Source organism: Centroberyx gerrardi, chromosome 8, assembly GCF_048128805.1.
Source record: "Centroberyx gerrardi isolate f3 chromosome 8, fCenGer3.hap1.cur.20231027, whole genome shotgun sequence".
NCBI lineage: Eukaryota > Metazoa > Chordata > Actinopteri > Beryciformes > Berycidae > Centroberyx > Centroberyx gerrardi.
Window position 1 is genome coordinate 28,427,714 of NC_136004.1, and position 24,870 is coordinate 28,452,583.

At 44.1% G+C, this 24,870-nt stretch overlaps 1 protein-coding gene across 1 annotated transcript; it reads left to right on the forward strand.

Annotated features, from left to right (window-relative positions):
- Positions 1 to 16: 16 nt before the first annotated feature.
- Positions 17 to 22,720, forward strand: hs3st1l2 (heparan sulfate (glucosamine) 3-O-sulfotransferase 1-like 2). The gene is made up of 3 exons (XM_071904974.2): positions 17 to 130; positions 19,926 to 20,360; positions 21,253 to 22,720. The coding sequence occupies exons 2-3, from the start codon at positions 20,094 to 20,096 to the stop codon at positions 21,916 to 21,918; spliced, it is 933 nt and encodes a 310-aa protein (XP_071761075.2). The 5' UTR covers positions 17 to 130; positions 19,926 to 20,093; the 3' UTR covers positions 21,919 to 22,720.
- Positions 22,721 to 24,870: the final 2,150 nt, after the last annotated feature.

The window sequence follows — 24,870 nt, forward strand, 5'->3', positions numbered from 1 at the left end:
GGAGAGTGTGAAACAAGCGAGAAGAGAAGAAGAAGAGAAGAGAAAACAAGAGAAGAGAAGAGAAAAGAAGAGAAGAGAAGAGAAGGAGGAGAAGAGGAGAAGAAAGACAAATTTAGGCAACATCATTCAGGTAAGACCTATTTATTTTTTTTGTCTTTTCCTCTCAATTCCTTCTCTCATTGTCTTCTTATCTTCCTTTCACTGTCCAAAAATGAGTGGATCACTGCATAAATCAATGTATAAATCACTGTATATATATACTGTACATCACCACAAATATAAACATACAGTGCAATGTGTACTTTACCATGTGTAATGTGAAACACAAGTCAACGTGCCACCATTTCATGCTGTGCAGACTGTTCACACTCGCAGGCTTCACCTCATCCACCCTCGCTCTGTGGAAGTTCACGACCCCTCAGCGCTCAGTATAGCGTGTGTGTGTGTGTGAGTTCACGTGCGCGGCGGGCGTCTCTCATAAACCTGTCAGAGCGTTTCCGACCCAGAAATTAGAAATTCACCGAGAACTTGCGGCTGAGAAACTTTTGTGCGACGAAAAGAGGGAGAGAGAGAGAGAGAGAGAGAGAGAGAGATGTGCGGGTCTGTGGGGGAAAGTACAGGGAAACGTAAGGTGTGTGTGACGGAGGATGAGGAGGTCTTTTGTTGTCGGTGTGTGTGTGTGTGTGTGTGTGTGTAGAGGGGGGGGGTGCACATTCCAGCATGTGTCACTCTCGCTGAGATACAGAACATGAGAGATTGACAAAAATAGTGAGAGAGATCGAGCGATAGTGGGGAGTGACAGTACAAGGATAGATTGATGACGGCGTCGGCCTGTTTTTTTTAGTGTTTAGGAAGCTGCGTTATGTTTTGGAATCTGGAGAAACAGGTGTCGGCCTTGGGAGAGACGCTGATGCGGCGTCACGCCTACACAGCCACAGCGTGTGCTCGGTGTTACTGCGTGTAAACACAAGGCCATAATTCTCTACCGGTGCCACTGATCATGTTACTCTCACATGAGACTCGAGTGAAATTGGTTAATTCAATCAATATCTTTGAAAAACACCGCCGTCTTTGTACCTTACAAAAGAAGTGGCAGGAGTTTAAACCGCGTTGGAAACTGCTGAAAGCTTTTCCTGGTCGGGCAGAGAGCGAGTGGACGGACGTGGGTTGTGTTTTTGACCTTCGCTATGTTTAGACAGAGCTGATGTGGGCAGAGGTAGAGAGAGAGACAGAGGAGATTAAGAGAGCAAACGGATGAATGGAGTCATTGTCTGGGGTGTGTGTGTGTGTGTGTGTGTGTGGGTGCTGTGGGTGCTGTGGGTGCTGTGAATCATGAATCATGTGAGAGGTTAAGCCTACACCAAGATGATGATGATGATGTGTAAACAAAGTGATTATGTCACATACTGTACAACTCAGTTTCTACTCAGTCACTGAAGTAATAATCTGTGACATTTTCATATAAATAAATGCTGTTTTGCTGCGCTCTATCTGTTAGGACACAATAGTGATTCACTCTATATCCAGTTCATGAAAGCTTTTATGTATGCTGATCTAAACTCCCGGTGTCTGGCAGCTCTTTCCTGAGAAAAATACAAGTGATAAGTTTTACGTTTCTGGTTTGATTGGAATAAACAGATGAAGAACTGGGTAGTTAGCGTGAGCAGCGATAGCCACCATTGCTGAACAGAGAAAGAAAAGAGCGCCACCCACAGAAAATCAAACTTCATCAACTGAAAATCCAAGCTCCGCCCACACTGTTTGATTGACAGGTGATCTCTGGGAAGTGCAGTGCAGAAACACCACAGCGACGAGCGCTGAGTGACAAAGATTTCACCAAAATAAAAATTAAAAAAAACACAAAAAACACAGATCTCATGGTCGAAAAACACATTTCTTAAAGGTCAAGTGCAATGAGATTTGGCTTTCCCAATCTTATGGCATTGTTTATGTTAATGTGAATTTACCCAAAACTTTATAACTATCACTGTGGTGGAAATTTGACTAAGACGCTTTAAGAAACTATTCCTCTGGTTATCAACAGAGCTAAACTGTTCGAGAAATCCAGTCTACTTCCTGATGTAAATTATGTCACATATACGCAGATTTTAACAAATGCTCTGATTGGTCGACAGTGCCTTCTTGTCTGTCACACAGTAGCAAACTAGCCAATCACCACACAGGCACACATCTTTGTACTGGCGTCTCATACATGCACGGTACGATTACCGACTGCGCCGTAAACGCTCAGCCTCAGACATGACGACCAATAAGAACGGGCGGTGCTGAGCATGTGGACAGGAAACCTCCTCAACCTGCGGAGAATTGGCTGAGCGTAGAGAAAGGGGAGCCAAAGCAGTTTTAACACATCATGAACCTTTAAAAAACAAACCAAAAAGATCACTTCAGGTGTTAAAAATCCATAGCAAGCTTTTCCTGATTGAATTAAAATCATTGCACCAGCACTTTAAACAAGGGAGTCCAAATTCACGAGGCATTTAATGTTAATGTCACAACAAAGGAACTCTTTATACATTTCTTAGGTCAAAAGTTAATCAGTGTCTTGCACATTCATTATCTCCTAAAGGCAACATTCCCCTGCTTCCCGTTTACATTCAAGTGGAATCAGTGAAATTTTCTTAAAAATTAATGAAGTTTGTGTAGGAAGCCACAGCTTCACAGCTACATGTCCTTGTTCATACAAAATTATAATGCTAAGTGATGCAGAGAGCTGGCAGCCTGGGGCCATGCATAGGGAAAATGTGGTAGTTTTTTTAAATTCTATATGGATACATTTTTTATTAAATATAGAGATAAAGAGAGGAAAAGAAAGGAGGAGAGGAGAATGGGGGTGGATTGGGAGATGATGATGCTGACGATGATGAAGAATTAGGGACAAATCAGAGAAAGTTCGATGAAAATATGCCAAGACAGTGAGGGCAAAAGCAATTTGGATCAAAAGCTAAATGGATTTTTAGGAAAATTGGGAACATGGGATAATTTGAGAGGGAGATGGAGCCTGAGAGCGAGACTGAAAAAGACATTGTGTCAAGTCTCGGGGCGGAGGTCTGTCATGTGTGTGTGTGTGTGTGTGTGTGAGGAGGGGGGTCTCTGCCACCTTGGTAGGAGAGTACATTATGGCTGTTTGGGCACATTAAGGGGCATTAGCTGGAGGAGCAGACCTGAATAATGCATGGCCATTATTTATGAGCAGAGTGCATACGTCCTCTGAAGCGCACTGAACCAGGCGCTCACACACTCACTCACACACACACACACACACACACACACACACACACACACACACGTCGTCTCTTTCACTCTCTCTGTCACACACACACTCAAAATCATGTAAATTGGCAAGATGTGTATACGCATGTGTGTGTGTGTCTGAGAGAGAGAGAAAGAGAGAGAGAGAGTGATTGCATGACTGTGTGTGTGTGTGTGTGTGTGTGTGTGTGTGTGCAGACACCTCCAAATTCCTTTTCTTCACCTGTTCCAACGCGACGACATTAAAAGGGCATCAGACGATCAGCGTGCTCCATTGAATGGTCAATCAGCTCTAACAGTGAAGCCTATATGAGCGCATTAATGGTGGACTCAATGAAGTAGCTCATATCAGCACACTACATTACCCCCCCCCCCTCCCACCCCCCCCCCACCCACCCCACCCCACCATGCACTTATAAGACAGTCCTATTCATTTGACTTCAAACGATCCAAAACTTTTAAAAGACCATCATTAGGATTGCTTCTTCTTCTCGAAAGTTTCATCTCGGTTTACGCTGGATTCTCAAAACTCATCGGTGATGTTTAATGCTTGGAGTCTCATCCCAAAGTGAGACGCCATTTGACACCTACTCCTGCTAAAATTACTGCTGGCGTGAAAGGGAGAGTCACTTTGGAGCATTACTGAGGATATTAAATATCGCCCTCGGATGCTCTTACGCTGTTATATATAATCAATCTCTGATGTTCACTGCATTCCAGGAGTTAAGTGTTGTAATTTACTTTTTTGGTGAACCCACTTTCCCTCCATCTGCTCCATCTACTTCTACTTCAGTTAGTGATTTCCTACATTTCCCCGAAAAAAGTGGCCCCTTACTCAAAACTCAACATGTCCTGTTATACCTGTAGGTGGAGGGAGCAATAGTGATAACAATAGCGGAGTAAGAACAGGAGAGCGAGAGTTTCTTCCATTTAAGAAAAAGTGAGAGTCGCATCCCTTACTCAAAGTGCAGCCACGGCTTGTGGCTGCACTTTGCATTCTGGTCTATTGAGGCTGCTGTCGGTGGAGAAATTGGTCTCTCTCCTCTTCTACGATGGATTTCTCCCTGTGTGATTGTTGAACGTCTCTTGGTGCAAAATGGCGGCTCTAGAAAGAAGCCCTCGCTGTTTGATTCTGAGGGACTGACACCAAAACCTGACGTTTACCGCTGATGTTTCAGATCGCTGAAAAAATGTTGCTGTCAAACTCCACTGTAGCTGCACTGGAAATATCTCTATGGGATGTCACATTGTTTATGTTTGACCAGTTATCTGTGGAAATAAGAAAAATACACCACCAAATAACAAAATAGACCCAGAAACACAAGGTACATTGCATTACAATAGCTGTTTTTAGGGTGGATCACTACACACAGCAGTGGCAAAACACAAACCTTAATTTAAGAGGATGCTGTACTTTTTAAAATATTGAGAAATAAACATTAAAGTCGAGATGAAACGGCATTTCGAGAGTATCTAACCGTATCGTGACGTATTTCCGAGTGAAACAGGAAAGACAGGCGGGACATAACGTTGGGAGGAATTTGATTTGAACGTTGAAAAGTGGGTGTGTCATAACACCCGAAGACACACCGAAGTACCGTGCTGTTGCTAGCTAGCTAACTAATGAATCTTAGCTCTGTGCGCTAAAAGTTGAAGATTGATTGATGGGTGGATGTCATGATATTATTGGTTGAAATTGGTTGAGGCATGCTCACGTAAGCACACGGCATATTTTGTTTTACAGGAAGAAAACATGATTGAATTTTGATATAAGAATACAAAGAAATTGATTTTTTGTATTTTTTTTGGCATATATTGTTAAATAGGTGCACAATATGACCAGGGATGTGATCTAAAAGGGTTAAAAAGGCATTTTTCATTTCATCTCGACTTTAAGTAACATTACTTCTTTTTTACCAAAATGTATACATATCAAAATGTATATATATCACCCAACTAACCAGCTGATAACTGACCTTTTAAGCTGCATTTTAGTTTCTACTTGTAGGCCTGTAATGTAAAGTTATTTAAGGGTGTAGCGGTGTTTAAACAGTCTAGCGCTCGGCTCCAGGTTGCCATGTTCTCATCTGGCAAACTGAACAGGAGGTCAGTGTTAACTGTGTTTGTAAAACCCCGGGGTGGGAGTTCATCAACCTGGCAACCGCCCGCTCTGTCAGGGTGAAGGTTCACAGTGACGCCCGCTGAGCAGGGAGGCACACACACACACACACACACTCTGCACACACACACACACTCACACACACACCTACAGCATGAGCATATATGTAGAAGCCACAAATACACATGCCACAAATACATGGCAATGTAAGTGTATGCACATACTCATACACACAAACACACACACACACACACACATGCACACACACACACATGCACACACACAAAAATAGTCAAACCTGTGGAGAGACCGTCACAGCCGTCACACTTCAGCGGCTCTGAGTCGAGGTGACAGAACTCCTGGTGGCAGGCAGATGGAGGGAGCCAGCAAGGTCCCACCTTTGTCAACACACACACACACACACACACACACACACACACACACATCCTTGTACTTCAGACTTTCCATTGACTACATTCATTCTCTAACCCAAAAACCGAACCTTAAAGCTACAATATGCAACTTTTTGCCTTGAGGCAGGAAGTATATTGTTAGTCCCGCCCTCCTCCCCCTCAGCTGGTCAAGTTCCCGCCCCAACACCTGTCACTCAACTTGATAAGCTGTCATCTAGCCTGAGGTAACCGCCATCCGTAAAGCCTCCACAGACGTTGAAGAAACACACGGTGAACGCAGCCAGTAAAACGATGTCCTGTTTTTGAACGTGTTTTGTCTGCTGCACATGTCGCTTCGCTGGTCTTTCGTTTCTTACTGTTTTGTCCACCACCAGCGTTGTTGGTGCGCTTGATAGCCACAACCAGCTCAGTGCTGGCCACACCCACAGGAAATTATATACACCCCAAAACGTCCCAAACATTACTGAAAATCAAATTTCAGGCAAGCGGGGGGATTTAGGCATGAACACACAGTGTCACAGACAGAAACAAGCTGATAATGTATAATATATCCTATTTATTTATGGTAATTTTAATGTCAAAAAAGTTGCATATTGTAGCTTTAACCCTCATCACTACATGCCTAACCTGAACCCTTGCCCTAACCTAATCCTAATTATCCAAATAAATTAAGTAATAAAATAACTACTAAACTAGTCCCTTGATGAAGTGAGGACCGAACAAAACTTCACAAATGTCCTCACAGGGACAGCCAAACAAGAACACACACACACACACACACACACACACACACACACAGGGGCTGTATGAGGTAGATGGAGGTCTAGATCTTTTACCACATAAGTTTATTGCAGATTATATGGTTAGATGTTGGGATTTGGAGTCTGGATGTACACACACATTGCATTTCAACTATATTAATAATGTGATACTTCATTGATCCCCCTGGGGAAATTCCCCTCCACAGAGAGGTCAGAGGTCGGGGTCAGTTATAGACCAGCACCCCTGGAGCTGGTAGGGATTCAGTGTCTTGCTCAAAGACACTTCAGCAGAGTGGATGACGGGCTTGAACCTGAGGCTTCTGGATGAAGGACAGTCTCCTTACTCACTGTGACACCCTGCTGCCCAGATAGATCCATCCCATGTCATTAAAAATAATATCATAATCAGAGTATAGTGTAATAGTAATATAAGTCAGTCAGCGTCGTCCACCTCTGATATGATGGATATGATGTTTGTTTGATTCCATATTTATTGTATAATTGATCAATACTACACCGCTTGTGAATGGGAAGTCTTTAACCTGAACTGAAACTGATTCTAATGCAACATTTTGATCAGATTCCACATAACTATACATGTTTTTATTACTCTTTTTATTGTTCTCATCCTGGGTTTCAGTGGGTTTTAGTTTCCCATGGTCTAAATGCTGTTTCAGAGGCTTTTCCACCCTGACTGTATATACTATACTGGGTCATTTTTTTGAATTTTTGGCATGAAAATGATCACATTTAAACACACTGAATCCAAAAAATATCAGCCGCAGCCTTCAAAAACCCATACTGGTCGAACCCCTCGTCTGCCTCCCGCCTCCTGGTGTCGTGCCTATTAAAATTAATCAACCCAATCTCCCACATATCGACTGTTCTGTACAGTAACAAAGTCATTAGACCCTAATCCTGCCCCCCCTCCCCACCCCTCTCCCAAAAAACCCAAATCAAACCAAGGTCAGGGAGGGCGAAGCAAAACACTCCAGGGGGAAGAACGCAGCTCTAGATTTGCGTGGTGACCTTGACGAATTCCAGACAGTAGGAGGGAGTTGAGACGCAAGCTGGGTGGCATGTGTGTGTGTGTGTGTGTGTGTGTGTGTGTGTGGTTAGTGCAAGCTATCATTAATTTCCAGTCGCAGAGGGGGCCTGAGGACTGGGGTGGGGGGTGGGGGGAGGTTAAGTAGGAAGGCAATAAAGCCATTTAAGAGTCATAAAGTGCTTGGTCAATCAAAACCACCCCCTGCTAAGGACCTCATGTCCTCTAGTGTGTGTGTGTGTGTGTGTGTGTGTGTGTGTACATGTAATGTGCGTACGTTTATGGTTGCCTGTTGCTATGTGTTTAGGGAGTGAGTGCGCAGATCAGATCCCCAGATCCATGTGTGCCTACAGTATGTGTGTGTGTGTGTGTGTGTGTGTGTGTGGAGGAAATTGCAGAGCCAGTCTGGAAAGTCAGTGGGGTACTGAGCTCAGAGGCTTTAGAAATGTTACAGAAAACTACAGAGAGAGAGAGAGAGAGAGAGGGAGAGAGGGAGAGAGAGAGAGAAAGAGAAAGAAAAAGAGGGAGAGAAAGAGAGAGAGAGAGAGAGAGAAAAAAGAGAAAAGAAAGAAAGGAAACGCCACCAGTGGAGCTCTGTGAAAATAGCGACACAGCAGATGCAGTGATTAGGTATAATTTGTCTAGCTACGTGTGTGTGTGTGTGTGTGTGTAGGTGTGTGTGTGTGCATGTGCATGCATTTGCACCTGCGCCTAATGCCTGCGAGTCTGAATTTCTGCCTAATTTGTCGCCGCTGCATGACTCTGGCCATTACGTCCTCGCTGTTCGGCTGCAGGTTGAGTTTTGCAACTGTGGCAAACGGTCAAATTAAAGAATTCAAGACTGCCTGCCAGCCAGATGGATAAAAAAAAAAAAAACTGTGCAAATTGGACAGACAGCCCACCATCACATAATTATCTGAGAAAGCTCACACATATCCTAATGATCCACAGAAGCAGATGTGAAGCTCCTTCCCTCATCGTCCTGGAAGAGAGTACAGAGCTACAAAGTTATGCCGCCGCTGAGGAAAGACACAGAGAGAGAAACTAGACGGCATTTTGTTCAGAGATAATGAGAGGGGACATGAAGGCGTCTATTCCGGTCTCAACTCACTTTACTGGCATGACATGTAAAAACATCTGTGTTGCCAAAGCATATAGAGGGAGGAAATAATACCTAAATAGAGGAAAAAGAAAGAGTAAAGTATAAAAAGTGAACATACACTACCAATTTTTCACATTTTAGAATAACAGTAAAGACATCAAAAGTATGAAATAACACAAATGGAATAATGCAGTGACCAAATAAGTGTTAAATCAAAACTATCTTATATTTTAGATTCTTTAAAGTAGGCAGCTACTTTAAAGAATCTAACTTTAACACTGCCTTGATGGAAAGGCAAAGGCTTTGGAAAGAAATTCATACATAGGATCAACTTCACTATTTATATTTGTCTAAAAACAAATTTCAAGCATTTAAGCATAAGCCTTTAGATCAAAATGGCTTTAAGAGAATGAAAAACATAGCACATTCAATCAGGTGTGTCCAAACCGTTGACTGGTAGTGTATGGTTATGATGAAATTGATTAAAGTGCATTATGTACCCTATAGTATATACAATATTTTGTGCATGTAATATGTTCTCAAATGTATAAATGCATTAATGTGAGAAACTCTATGCATGTTGCAATATTATATTATTATGTCAACTTATAAAACCTACATGGTGATATGGCTTCTGTACAGTGAATATCATTACTGTAATCCTGCACTTAATTTCAACATTTTTCTAACTTAGTCGTTTGTCCGCTACTAGGGGCAGAAAATCATTGTTGCTCTGCTCTCTGTGGCCACGCCCCCATCAGTGATGTCACGGCAGGTATTTCACCTTTGGCAGCATCAAATGCTTTGCCATCAGAAAATTACCGTTACCGCCCCAAAGCACAGATGGGTGATCCTGCCCATCGCGCTTTTTACACATCTTTCAAAATTGTGTGCTAGACGAGGAGTGTCCATACCTAACACCAGAATTACATTTTGAAAAACAGGGAGAATGTACAGTTAGTGGGGATGGGACGCTCTTCTCTGGTGCAGCCACACTTAGGCCAATAAAGACAGGTGTATTTTTGCATAAAAATCTTGCCTAGTGCAGCTTTAAAAAGACGTGTTTCTATTTGTTTTATCTTGTATTGTGGTACGACTACAGGCTTTGCTGCTAGCCAATATATCTATCTATCTATCTATCTATCTATCTATCTATCTATCTGTGTGTCTGTCTATCTTTATTTCGGGGCTGTACAGTTTAGGCACCAATCAGACAAATCATGCGTTTTGGACAACAGAGCTGCCGCCAGCCGGTTTGGGTTATTACTGTCGCCGTAGGGCAGCGTTTGGCCGTAACACCACACCAACTGTGGCATCATCTGTAACCGCCACCGCTCCGTCTCCCGCCCTCATCCCCTGCCTCTCTCTCTCTCTCTCTCTGTTTCCATCCTTCCCACCTCCTCCCTTCCTTCATCCTGGGTCTCTATAGCCCAGGTGAGACGGATCTAAACAATACAGTTGCCATAGTAAGCTGCAACAGACACCTGATGACGCAGGCTCGGCAAACTCACTTCTTCCTCTCTTCTCTCTTTTGCTTTCTCTCCGTCCCTCTCTCCTCTTCATCCGTCACTCATCTCACTAATTTTTTGACCTTTTACTTTCCACTCTTAAATCCCCCTCCCCCCCCCCCCCCCCCTCCTTTTCACACCATCTGCTTTTTGTCTCTGCTTTTAATTTCCCCTCTGTTTTAGTCTTTCCTTCATCCGCCCCGCCTGTATGTATGTAACCCAGAAAACAAAAAAAGGACCCAAATAATATTTGGGCTCACTGGCCCGTGATGATATTGACCAGACACAACTAGCCCGCCCCCATCTGTCAACTTGCCCCCATTCCAAACGCCCATATGTACACAAGCATGCCACTTACACTGACAGGGGGAAAGAGGGGGGGGGTGAGAGAGTTTTATGTGACAAGCATATCACTGTTGTCGTGTGAAAACCTTGGAACTCCAATTTCAGTGGTTTTTGTGTTTTCGTGCTTGAGAAAATTCTCCGTTCTCCGTTATCAAATCCTTTAGAAACCACTTGGATATAAAAGGTATTGTCGTCAAGCTAAAACCAAGCCTGTTTTTCTTAGTTCTTGAAAAGTTGACATTTGAGATACAAGGTTTTCACACTGCAGCGACGATATCTCACAACTTCTAAACTAAACCAAATAACACACCCCCACCACACACACACACACACACACACAGCTGCATTGATTTTGAATCGCAACCAACCCAATAAAATGAGCTGATGGAGTTTTCTACCCCGGAGCTCCTGACCTCACCAATATGCCAAGATAGAAGGACGCACACGCATCCCCCTCCATACACACAAACACACACACACACACACACACACACACACACACACAGCCCTCCCGCACCCCTCGAGTGTCCCGCTTTAGCTCAATCACTCAGTGATCGTCGGGTTAAATCCGTTCTGACGGGTCAGGCTCCTCTCGCTGTCAGGCCAAGCTGTCAGGGCCGCTGTGGGTGTGTGAGCACCCACATGCTGTGTGTGTGTGTGTGTGTGTGTGTGTGTGTGTGTGTGTGAGAGAGAGAGTGTAAACAACAGGGTTGACAGGCTGGGGCTGGGTGTGTGTTAAGCAGGGTGTGTGTGTGTCTGTGTGGGTCTGTGATGCAGAGGTAGAAAAGCATTAATTGATGCCTTTTTTCCTTAAAAGATCCTGTCATCTTATCCCTTCATATCACATCAGTTTGATACTTTCCTTGGCGTATAGTAGGAAATTATGCCATTAAGATTTTTCTCAGCCTTAAAAGGAGGGTAAACTTTATTTTGGAAATAAAAAGGTGGGTAAACCTAAAAGTGGAGGGTGTGGTGAAGTGTGTGTGTGTGTGTGTGAGTGTGTGTGTGTGTGTGTGTGTGTGGGAGAGACACACACACAGACGGCTCCACCATGTACCTGGCTCAGGGGACGACTGAGCACAACCCCTTTCTCTCTCTCTCTCTCTCTCTCTCTCTCTCACCTCTCCCCATCCAAATGGCATACACTGGGCCCCGTGCCATCTGGGCCATGTAAACACACACACACAAACACACAAATACACACACACACACACCAGACATGCAGACATTAGCATGGAGTGTGTGCCAGTGGCGGTGCCCAGACTGCCATGCCAAAAGCCCTTTTAATTAGAGCAAAATATACACACACTCCCCGCTGCTTTGCTGCTCTGTCTCACTCTCACACGCACCCATACATGCACACACACACACACACACACACACACACACACGCAATTTCAAACACTTGCCTAAACATATGCTTTTTTATGCATACACACACACACACACTCACACACACACACTCCTTTGATAAAGCCGCATTTCCAAATCAGACACCCCCTGCTCAAACTCTGATAAACAAAACAACAGTAGGAACCCCCCCCCCCCCGTTCTCTTACACACACACACACACACTCACACACACACACACAAACTCCGCTCATTATCAGTGCTCCATACACACACAACAGAGAGGGAGTGGGCGCTTTTTGGTGTTTGATACAATTGACCCAGATCTTTAAGCGCGAACGGCTGAAGATGTAAAGGGGTGGAGGGGGGGTACAGGGGGTGGAGGGGGGTATTTGGGTGTTATGTGTGTGTGAGTGAGATGAGTAAGGGGGTGAAAGGGGAATGGGTGGGTGGGGGGGGGGGGTGCTGGGGGCGCTGGGGTGCTTAGAGAGTTTTTTTCAAAGAGTCTAATTTGAAACCCAGCAGGGTGCTGATGGGCAAAAGACAGACAGACCTCAGCAGAGGTCAGAGAGAGAGAGAGGGAGAGAGAGACAGAGAGAGAGAGAGAGAAGGAGAGAAAGAGAGAGAGAGAAAGAGAGAGAGAGGAGAGAGAGACAGAAAAAAAAAAAGAGAGAGAGAGAGAGAGAGAGAGAGAGAGAGAGAGAGAGACCGTCAGATAAATAAAAGCTAAAATTATATTAGGTGAGGAGAGCCGTACAATAGAGGACTCTCAGGCGCTGTAACGTCCTCTGGCGGCCATATTGGAGGTCCTTGTATTTCTTTGTTTCTAATTGTATTTCTAAACTTACGACTCTGACATCTCTGCAGTATTAAACAGACGTGGTTAATTTCTGTTTTTAGCTAGAGACTGATCACGTCATTACATCTGATCGATTTTTGTGGTTAGATAATATCAGCTTGGCAGCTAGCTAACTAAAGTATCTGGTCAGCTAACCATCACTGTCTTCTTGTCAACACATCTGCTTTGCACAGTAGTCGACATTATGTGGCTAGTCGCTAGTAGGAGCTAGCTAACAAAGCCAAAAACCAGCAGTTTGACTCTTGTCAAGCTAAGCTAACAGTATTTTGGAGTAGAGTCTAGAGACAACAAGTTTATGTTACATTAACCTACATTTAGAAACAAATCTGCCTTACCAGACTGTTCACTTTTACTTATAATGTTACTGAATGTACCTAGACTGACACAACTATCTTTTTCAGTTATCTCTCTTTTTTCTTGCCCGGTGGTTATATATCTAAAGTAATTATCAGCAACTTTTTCGTAAAAGTAAATGTTTGTTTTGCTACTCTCTATCGCCGATTACTATAACACAATAGTGATTCAACCTATAGCCAGTTAATGAAAGCTTTTACATTTACTGTTCTAACGTGTCCCTCTTTCCTGGGAAAAATGCATTTCACGTTTACAGACGCAACAACACCGGTTTGTTGGAAACATTACAGTCTTGCTGCAAATTTCGTATATTTCCATCACAATTTGCGGACTAAGTGTGACAAAGATGAATACTGAGCAGTCAAAAAGAATACTGCTGCAAAATCATCCTGTAAAATCCCGTAAATGTTTTATTTTATTGCTTTTTCTATGTGATTGTTTTTGATTTTGTTTTGCTAAAGAACATCTGTAAATGTTGTATGCATGTATACACTTTCTTTTACTTAAGCACATTTTTCTGATTCTTGTGAATATTCATGAGTGCGTTGGCAACACAAGCAGATTTGTCACGCCAATAAAGCCATTCTGATTCTGACAGAGAAATAAAGAGAAAGACAGAGAAAGAGACTTAGTCATCACCTTTTCTCCAGATCTACTTGGGCAATTCTGTTTCTCTCGCTCTCTCTCTCTCTCTCTCTCTGTCTTCTTCCTCTCTCTCTATCTGTCTTCTTCCTCTCTCTCTATCTGTCTTCTCTACTCCCAATCCCTCTGAAGAAAAGGTCGGATCTTCCCACTTGAGCCCGTGCGTGTAGCGTATCTCTCAGCGGGCGCGGTGCCTGCCGCAGGGTGTCTCTAACTTCTCAGAGAGATAGACGCAACCCCTTGACCTCGACAGAGAAGGGAGAGTTCCTTTCACTCTGTCCTCCACGTCTCATGTATCTTTCAACTTTATCTAAGAACTTGGAAAGAGCGGGCAGCGGGTTCGACTCTAGGTGGGAGTCTTTGTTGGGCTTGAAAGGATATGTGTGTAGGATACGGGACTGCATGGCGTCTCCTCCGCCATGAGGATCTTTCCCGTATTCACACACAGCGTTCATCATCCTCGGCTCTTCCAACATCCAAACGGCCATTGTTCGCCGCTCGCCATCTTCTCTGCGCGATAACCGGGGAACACAAGAGGAGCGCTCGCAGGCGGCCCGATCTGGAAGCATGACCGATTCTTTCTCAAATGGCTTCATCTATTTTGATTACAGACCCCCCTCGGTTTGTTGGCGATATCCTCTCCAGGCGGGTAATGGGAACGGGATGGAAAATAGGACTAGGCTCGTTACATTTCCTTTGTTATTCTGAGAGGCAATCATCTCCCTGGCTATGATGTATGTGTGTTGTAATCGCCCGAGTGGGATTGGTTGAAATGGAGGGGAACACGAGAGAGGGAAGGTATGTAGAGACAAAGCGGGGGCCGAGGCGGACGTTTCAGAGGTAAGGGAGGGACAGACGGCTGCAGAAAACGGAGGTGAGGCCGAGAGGAAAAGGAAGAGAAAGAGAGAGCGAGAGATATGGGGGGGGGGGGGGGGGGGATGGAGTCCAAAGTGTGGCAGAGGGGGCAGTGAAAGAGAGATGGATGACGGGGAAATGAATGGAAGAAGAAAGAAAAGGGGGGACAGAGAGAGTTTTATCTAACTCTCACAGCCGTGGCGATATGGCGCGCTTGGCAATCCAAAGCGTTTCACCATGCCACCCCCTACCAGGGACAATCTTCCTTGCTGCCTCACACACACACCCTCCTGCAGAGTGCACACACACACACACACACACACACACTCTACCTCAGCCCCATCCCTCCTCCCTAACACCCGTCTCACCCTCCCTCCCTCCCTCCCTCCCTCTCTCCCCTACCACCCTCCGTCTCTCTGTACAGGATAATCCTACCCCCACCCCCAAATACCATCGCTCAGTAAAAAGATATTTCCACGGCCTGGATCGCAGGCAGACTCACGCTGCGCGCTCGCAAGCGCAGCACAAAAGGCGCCGCACACTGCAGCAAGATGCACACACCGAGAAACAAGAACAACACACCCCCAAAAACTTATAAGACACAGCGACTCTCCCAAAACGCACATGGCAGCATCTGCCTTTCACAGATAATTACTTTCAGCCCTCTCTCTCTCTCTCTCTCTCTCTCTCTCTGTCTCTCGCTCTCCGTCTTCTCCTTGATACTGGTGTTTGTCAATATGGAGAATTCACGCATCATTGACAATCCTGGCATTGTTGTTGTTGGGTTTTTTTTCCGTCCTTGCTGGCTAATTTGAATCACAAGAAGCGATGAGCGGGAAAAACAAGGACTTGCAATGATTCATGTGAGCCTCATTGAACAGGGCTAAGAGGCTAACTTACAGCTCATATGGTGCCAATAAAGAGAGCCATCCGGCCATTAAGAGGTGCGAATGAAGTCAGCCATTTTGTTTTTATTTTGTCTAATGTACACCAGCAAGGCAAAACGTGGATATATGGCAGGGCTGGAGTATTCTGAAATCCTGTTTACTCGGAGGAAATAAGTTTCACTTATCAACAAAGCTGTGCAAAGAAAAACAATGGGTATTTTTGACTCTCTTTGTTATATACAGTAAGCTATTTCTCATTTCCAAATTCAACTCTGTCTTATACATCAAGATACAAATATCCTATATATGAAAAAAAAAGTTTATTAAATTGAACATTTCAAGGAAGAGTGAGGAAAAGTGATATATGGAAGGCCTAGAGTGTATAAACTCCTATTTATTCAGGTGAAAATAAACTGTAACAAGTAAAAAACATGGGTATTTTTGACTCTCTTTGTCGTGTACACTAAGCTATTTAAATTCTGTCTCATTTCCAATTAGTAAAGCAAAAAATACACAAAATTAAAAAATGTATTGAATTAGAATATTTCAGGAAACAGTGAGTAAAGGTGATATAGAGAGCATTAGAGTACTACAGCATATAAAATCCTATTCACTCAGATGAAATAACTTTCAATTTCAGCAAAACTGTACAAAGTAAAAAAGCATTTTTGACGTGTACAGTAAGCCGTTTCTCACTTTCCGAATTCAACTCTGACCTCATTTCCAATTCGTCAAGCCGCAAAAATTAAAAGTTTATTGAAGGAGAGAATGTTTCATGGGGGGAACGGGCGAGGGAAAGGTGAGCGTGTGTTTTATTCATGAGCAGGCTGAGAGGCTGCTGCGGGGCATTCCACATTAGCATGGCGCTGCGTTTGTTAGCGGCTCCGCGTAAACAGGGACGCCTTCAAACGGGCGTCGATACAGCCAGAGACAAGCAGTCGGGGGAAGCAGGCTGAGACGGCGGTAGCGAGACAAAAGGTTAGGGTGAAAGAGGACGAGGAAAAGGTGAGAGGGAGGGGTGGAGAGAGAGAGAGAGAGAGAGAGAGAGAGAGAGAGGGGAATAGAGGTCACAAGGCGAGGTGGAAGCGAAGCAGAATGCGCGACTTGACAGCAGGGGAATATTGCGGCGTATCGGGGGAGTCACGAGGGACTCATGTAACCACTTAACACACAGCATCTGTCTCGCCACACACACACACACACACACACACACACACACACAAGCACACACACAAAAATCCCCCAAGATCTCTTTCTGTCTCTTTCTTTCATTTACACACACACACACACACACACACACAGACACACAACTCAGCTCACAGTTTGTCATATTATGTCAATATGATGACTGTAGCTGCTGTGAATCTCACTGTGTTGACTGTGTTGCATTAGGCGCCGGTCACATGGGACGTTTGGCGTTGTGGGCGGGGCTCGAATCCATCCTTACCGATACGTGGGCATCATGTTGTTGATATTAAATCTTAATCCTAGTCATGACCTTTTAACTTCAGAGCACAAAAAAAAACAGTTATTTTATTACAAAATAGTAATAAAGCAAAATAGTTTTTAGGAATTTTATCTCATTAGAGGTTATGGATACATTTTGTTGTACTAATGTCAAATTTCTATTGTTTTTTCGCTGTCATGTAGTATGTTTTTTTTATTGTTTTGTTCTGATTTTTGTAAACCATCCAACCAAGTTGCTTTTACATATTATCCTCTGGGTAGTACTGTTGTTTGAACCTTTTTATACCCAATCAATCTATCAATCAATCCCCATTATTAGTCTTCAGTGTCTGTTAAAGACAAAAAGAAGAAAATGTACACAAATTGTTAACACAAATTGACCTGAACCTTCTCCATATGAATGGTTTCACCTGAGACACAAACACCAAAAAATCAAAATCCACAGACACCGATGAAGGCCGGAGTGCTGAACACGTCCATCTTAGAATAAATACTGCTTGAACATATCCTGCCGAGGGCGACCATATTATTCGAAATGAACAGTCACCACACCCACAACACCCACAGTAACAAACAAAACCACACACTGCTGTACAGTACGGCCTCGGTCCACAGACAGTCACTGATGACGACAGCGTCACCAGGCCGGGGGAAAGCAGAGAGGTCGGGGTGCAGCTCCCATCCCTGAAGGTGCAATTAGCGCTCCGCCACAGGAACAACGCTAGACAGGGTTCCTCCCTGAACCAGAACACTGTTGCACTAATTAATAACTTGGCCACATCAGGACGGCTTCGGCACAATAACAGCAACAACACCAAGAACAGGAAAAGCACCAGGACACACACAACAACAGCGGGAAGGACTGTATAAGAAAAATTCACCCTAAAACACTTAAACGCTGTTAAAAACACAGCTATTAGTAATGTATCTTGCATTTCTGGGCCCATATTGCTGTTTGTTGGTGTAGTTTTTTTTATTTACGTGGATAATTGCTCAAACGGAGACGATATGGCGTCACATTGAGATATTTCCAGCAGCTATAATGGAGTTTGATGGCAGAAAATTTTTTCAGCATTCTCATTTTTGGGCATTTTGTCTCCATCTTTGTTGCTCAGCGCTCATGTCTGTGGTGTTTCTGCACTGCACTTCCCACAGGTCACCTGTCAATCAAACAGTGTGGGCGGGACTGTGACGTCTTTTTCCTTGGATTTTCTGTTGATTGAAGTTTGAGTTTCTGTAGGTGGCGCTCTTTTCTTCATCTGTTCAGCCATGGTGTCTATCGCTGCTCATGCCAACTACCCAGTTCTTCTTCTTCTATTTATTTCAAACAAACCGGAAACATAAAACGCATCGCTTCCTGTTGAGGATATGCCAGAGGATATTTCTCGGGAAAGACCTACCAGACACCGGCTGTTTAGAAAGCTTTCATGAACTGGATATAGGTTGAATCACTATTGTTTTATACATCAATCAATCAGCAGCAAAACAGACATTTATTTATATGAAAATGTAACAGATTATTACTTTAACATGGATGTGATCCTGCTGAGTTGTCTTACCTTCATTTCCTTGGTGTGGAAGTATAGCTTTTGGACATTTTCGGTCCTGTTACAAGCTTATGTTAAAAGAAAAGATTGTTATTTACCGAGGAAAGGCTGACTAAGAACAACAGCTATTTTTTTTCTTCTTCTTCTGTGGTTGAGCAGCTGATGGGCTCTGATGGAACAGATGGGGGTTAGCTGCCTTGCTCAAGGGCACGGGTGGTTGTTGATGCAGAAGAGAGCGTCTCACTGTCCCCGTCTGAATGTCCCTCAGATTGACCCTCATTTGTACATGGCCTGAAAATCACACACACGCCTATAGATGATTTTAGCTGATCATGTGTAGCCGATCACAAGTTTAGTGAGTCTTACAGTAGATGAGATCTGGTTTGTTCGATGCTGGGTTGAAGCTAAAATAATCTTGAATCCAGGCTCAGTTGCATTTCCCAAGCCTCGTTTGATGTGTCAGAGAATGTGTGTTTTCTTCCACGCGTGTTGAAACCTTACAGAACACAGATTAAAGCCGTTTCCGAGTCAATAAGACATACTGTATCGCAGTATTCGCACATTCAGGATGCACAACTAATCTTCTATCCTGTAAAAAACGGTTCAGCTGAACTAGGAGGGGTGTTAGTGCTCCTTGGGGAGACCTAAACCTCAGAACTGCATTAATTTTCAATGCATCTCCTCTCTCTCAGCTTTAGATGTAGATTAATATTTTAATACCTCTCGGCCATAATCACACCACAGCGCTATATTCTGGGCTAAGACCACTATGGCTTGGACTTGGACTTTGTAAATGCTGTCTTAGTCTTCTCAGACGGTTGTGAAAACAGTCGAGCAAGCATGCGTGCGCTGAGCAAATGCGGTAGCCATGTGAGATGAAAAGAAGCGCTCACTAACTACATCCTTATAATCCGAGTGATGCCGACATGGCATCCTCCCCCCCACAGGGAACATTTCAAATTTTAATTCCACTGTAGTTATTTTGAGGTTTTCTGTAGCGGTCCAAACACACAGATTCGCCTCCTCCTCAATTCTGTGAATTTTCAGGAGACTCATTAGTGCATTAGTGTCTTTGGGAGAGGGCTTGACGTGTGGCTGTTTGCATTAGAGGTGCAGAAATGTGTCACAGACAGAAGAATAAAAAAATAATGATCTATCCTTTTTATCCTGCTGCATTTTTAACTTGCTCTGCTACAGCTCACGATTGATTTACATTAAAAAATAAACTTTTTCAGTTTCATTAAATTTAATTTTGTCAGTATTGTTCATTTGTCAGACAAAATTCTTGCCAAATTTATCATATTTCTACTATTATTTCTACCAAAAGACCAATATCAAAGAAGAGAGTGGTAGGAAAATACAATGACAGTGAATAAAAGCAATTTTTTTCTGTGCTTACAGGCTTCCAATTGAAGATCCCACTTCAGAGGCCCCCTGCTGACTGTTAACAAGCACAACTCTGTGCATGCCTGGGAGCTACATGAGTGTGTGCACGTAACCTCCACTCCACCTCTGTGTGTGTGTGTGTGTGTGAGTGTGTGTGTGAGTGTTCTCAGCCCAGGGGGCACCATGCTGTGGACAGTGCTACTAGCGCTGCTGGTGCTTCTCCTGCTGCAGACTCAGCTGTGTGTGTGCTTAAGGGAATTACGCACCGGGGGTTCCAGCTCCTCTTCCTACTTGTCTTCATCATCTTCCTCCTCCTCCTCCTCCTCTTCCTCCAATGCCACCCAGCAGCGGCTGCCCGGCGCGATTATAATTGGTGTGCGAAAAGGCGGCACCAGAGCCCTGCTGGAGATGCTCAACCTACACCCGGATGTGGAAGTGGCAAAGGCTGAGGTAATACAGAAAGATTATTATCGTCATTTAATAATAATATTAATAACTCACAGATTACACTCACACATGCTCACATCACATTACATGGTACCACTTCACATGATGGGTAATACCAGGGTAACATCTGCTGGTAATAAGCATTAACTACTGCTATTTACTCAGTTACTGATGGAGTTTCTGATGTTACTGATGTAGTTTCCCTCTTATTGCTTCCAAAAATCCCAGCTAAGCCTTTTGTTTCCTGCCTGGTAAAAATGATGGTTGTTTGTATGTGATCATGTGGAACCAAGGCTGGAAAATCAAAAATTACCAGTTTTGCCAGCTAATGTTCTTGATTAATCTGCACTGTAGAAATGTTTGGGTGAATTTGTGCCTCCTCAAAAATTTTGGGTGCACCCCCGCCCCGGTTACTGAGCTTCAAGATAAAATCATAGAATTTCAATTGACAGCACGGTCATTTCCAATCAATTCTACACTCTTGAATGTTAATTTGTCTGGCACACTTATAATGGCTGCCATAGAATGTTTGATAATGAAAGTCATGTAAATCAGTGTTGATTTGGTGCATGAGACTCACAAAGCTGATGTGTTACCATGGCAACGGCATCATTTGAGCCTCATGTTCTGTTCACACATGAAAGCAATAATGTTCATTTACATCACAACAGTATCAAAACTCTATGGAAGTCATGTTAGGCGTACCAAAGGAAATTAGCACGATACAGTACCTTCTATCCATTCAAGTTCTGTGGGTAAAATGGCACCCGTTATTCATTCTTTCAGTGATGACATCAGCACCAGACATGAAAGACAATTAATGAATAATTTAGGACGGATGTGTGCCACTTTCTTATCCTCATCAACACTACTTCTTCTTCTGTCCCTCTGTCAGGTGCACTACTTCAATGTGGAGGAGCATTACCGGCGGGGCCTGGCCTGGTACCGCGCCCAGATGCCCTTCACCCTGCCTGGCCAGCTGACGGTGGAGAAGACTCCCGGCTACTTCGCGGCACCGCAGGTTCCTGCGCGGGTCTGGGACATGAACCCCGCCGTCCGCTTGTTGCTCATCGTCCGCGACCCGGCCGAGCGGCTGGTGTCCGACTACACCCAGGTCCTCCACAACCGCCTGACGCGCCACAAGCCCTACCAGCCGCTGGAGGAGCTCCTGCTCCACAAGGGCCACATCGACCCCGGGTACAAGGCGCTGCAGAGGAGCCTGTACCACCAGCACCTGGCCCGCTGGCTGGAGGTCTTCCCCAGGGAGCAGATCCACGTGGTGGACGGGGACGCGCTCATCCGGGATCCCTTCCCAGAGCTGCGAAAGGCAGAGCGGTTCCTGGACCTGCCGCCCAGGATCAGCCCCAACAACTTCTACTACAACACCACCAAGGGCTTCTACTGCCTCCTGTCGGCCGGACATGACAAGTGCCTGGATGAGTCCAAAGGCAGGCCGCACGCCCCGCTGAGCGCCCAGGCCTTCAGGAAGCTTTGTCACTACTTCAGGGAGCCCAACAAGCTGTTCTTTGAGATGGTGGGGCGGTCCTTCTCCTGGTGCTGACTGGGCGTCGGACAGCTTCTGCAGAGATGAGCAATGCCAACACATTCAGGGACACAGAGGCGGACAGGGAGCAGGGAAAGTGTTACCTGTGTGTTTTTGTTAGGTTGGCGGGTAGATGAATGGAGGGATGGTAGTTCGAACGTCCCTCGTTGTTGATTCCTTCTCAGGCATTAAATGCGGCCAACGAGAGTTCACCAGAGCGACGCGACCCTCATGTCCGAGGACCTGAGTATCTGGAGAACTGGAACTGCCCATGTTGTCGGTTATACACATGGGCCAATACCAACCTTTACCATAACCATAGTGGTGCCTCCTTGGATAGATTCACATGAAAACGTTCTCAGCCCTGATGCATAAAGTAGCATTGAACGTAATATGTAAGCTACAACAACTGTGCCATACACAAGTCTTAAACAATCAAACTGAAAAAGAACTCAAAAGGAACTGTTTTTTATTTTGTTGTGGGACGTCAAAAGGAGATGCGCAGACTTGTAGAAGTAGATCAGGTGGAAGGATGGTTGACTTGAGGTCCAACTAATTAATTGTTGCACTATGGACTCCATGCTTAATTGCATACAAGGTCAATCGAGGTTCAGAGCCGCGATGCTAATATAATTTCAACGAGAGACCAACTCTTGGCTTCAACTCCTAACTGTTGTAAAAAGTATGCCTGTTAGCAAAAATGTTTTAGTTGAGTCATCCTGTTTACTTCTTTTTGTTATTATTGTACTAGGCTGATATTTCACTATCAGATGTTCAATAGAAATATCTATTTTTTTGGTCTTTTGAAATTAGCTACTTTGAAGACTTGTTTTTACTTTGTTTTTACTTTACTTTGAAGGCAAATGTAATTGTACTGCTAGTATGTTTTCTAAGACGTCCTTCTAATAAATGTGTTCAATCATTCAGTCTGAGCCTCCATTGAACTCAGCCTCGTTTCCAATCAGCATTTTAAAACGTCAGCCGTAACAAAGATACAGAGAAATACATTATAGTGTGGGCTGACAGGCGTCGACAGACTTCTGTGGAAACTCCTGTCACTCTCTCCTCCCTCTCTCTTCTCCCTCTCTCTGTGTATGAGCATGTCTTCTGTCAGCATCTATCTAACATGTTCCTTACACTGAGGATCAAAGCAAGCCTGCATTTCTTTTCATCATGAAGTTATTCCTGCCAAGGAATTAACTTTGGTTTCACGACCACCCTGCAATACATCACACCTACAGGTCATCAGAGGGGCGATCTCGGAACCCATCGTCTATCGGTCTGACGACGATTAGACTCTGGGGGCGACAGCCAGTATTTCGGGGTTTCCGGTGTAGCCAGCGGACATCCGGGCCAAGACTTCCTCTTCCGTGCGCCGGTCATTGTTTACAGTCCGATTAGCAACTTGAGACGCAAGAATGGAGTTGGAGTTGAGACGACGTCTCATATGCAGATATCTGTTTATAGAGATTAGCCGAAATGTCGTCTGGACCTAAAACACCTACAACAAGTATCAATGTTTGTGTATTGTGTGGAGAAACGTTTGACTCGTGTAATAAAAGAAACGAGTCAAGTTGCTAATCGGACTGTAAACAATGACCGGTGCACGGAAGAGGAAGTCTTGGCCCGGATGTCCGCTGGCTACACCGGAAACCCCGAAATATTGGCTGTTGCCCCCAGAGTCTAATCGTCGTCAGACCGATAGACGATGGGTTCCGAGATTGTCAGAGGGGCTATGCTTTGTGTTTGACTCACGATTGTAGTAAAAAACACAACTGATTTTTTCCCACAAAGGTATACAAATTAATTCAGTGGGCTAGATTGGACTATAGCAATTAAATCCATATTTCCTACAAAATTGAAGATTAAAGTGGTAATCCTTGAATTCCTCTATTCCTCTATTCCATTATCTTGTCTCAGCGCTCATTGCTGTGGTGTTTCTGCACTGCGCTTCCCAGAGATCACCTGTCAATCAAACAGTGTGGGCGGGGCTTGGGTTTTCTGTTGATGCAGTTTGAGTTTCTGTAGGTGGCGCTCTTTTCTTTGTCTGTTCAGCCATGGTGGCTATCACTGCTCATGCTAACTACCCAGTTCTTCTTCTTCTGTTTATTCCAAACAAACCACTGTTGGTGCTGCCGGAAACGTAAAACGCATCACTTCCTGTGCGGCAGAGGATATATAATATATATATTATTATTATTATTATATTATATTCTATATTCTATTATATTATATTATATATATATATATATATATATATAATATAGGTCACTATTTTGTTCATCAATCAGCGATAGAAAGTAGCAAAATGGACATTTATTAATATGAAAATGTTGCAGGTCAATCGTGGTCATAGTTTTGTCCGGTGCATTTCAGGCGTCAACTGTTCTCTACTTTTCCTCCTCACTATGTATTTTATCCATTAGCTGTTTTAAATTTGGGATATGCATGTTTTTACTGCTGCTCTGTGAATGAAAAAAAGAGGCATGTGTAGGTGGAAAGCCCCTTTAAACTAAGCCTAAATCACAAACTTATGACCAGCCCGATTTGTTATGCATAGGTCACTATTTCATTCATCAATCGGCGATATAAAGTAGTAAAACGGACATTTATTAATATGAAAATGTTGCGGGTTCTTACTCTAAACCTGGTCATAGTTTTGTGCGGTGCATGTCAGGCGTCACCTGTTCGCTGCAGAGGAGGATGGGAGCTGAAGGCTGGCCTCTCGCTGTCACCCACCCACCCGTCCTCAAGAGAAGGCTGCACAGAGAGGGAAAGAGATGTAAGAATAAACAAATGATTCTCGCTCTTTGAAGATGCGAGGCAGCCACGTCTTTCATGTACTCCCACAGAGCCTCATCCTCGCGTGGACGATCCGTCTGAGCGAGCATCATGTCATATTTGATCAGAGAAATCTTCATTACAACAGTGGGGTTCCTAAGTTTGCAGCGGTTTCATAACTAACTTTCT

What these genes read in the sequence shown, in the direction of transcription:
- hs3st1l2 (XM_071904974.2), top strand. Translation starts at nt 20,094, where the DNA reads ATGCTGTGGACAGTGCTACTAGCGCTGCTGGTGCTTCTCCTGCTGCAG. An exon ending in TGGAAGTGGCAAAGGCTGAG is followed by an intron (nt 20,361 to 21,252) that starts GTAATACAGAAA and finishes TCCCTCTGTCAG; the next exon opens with GTGCACTACTTCAATGTGGA.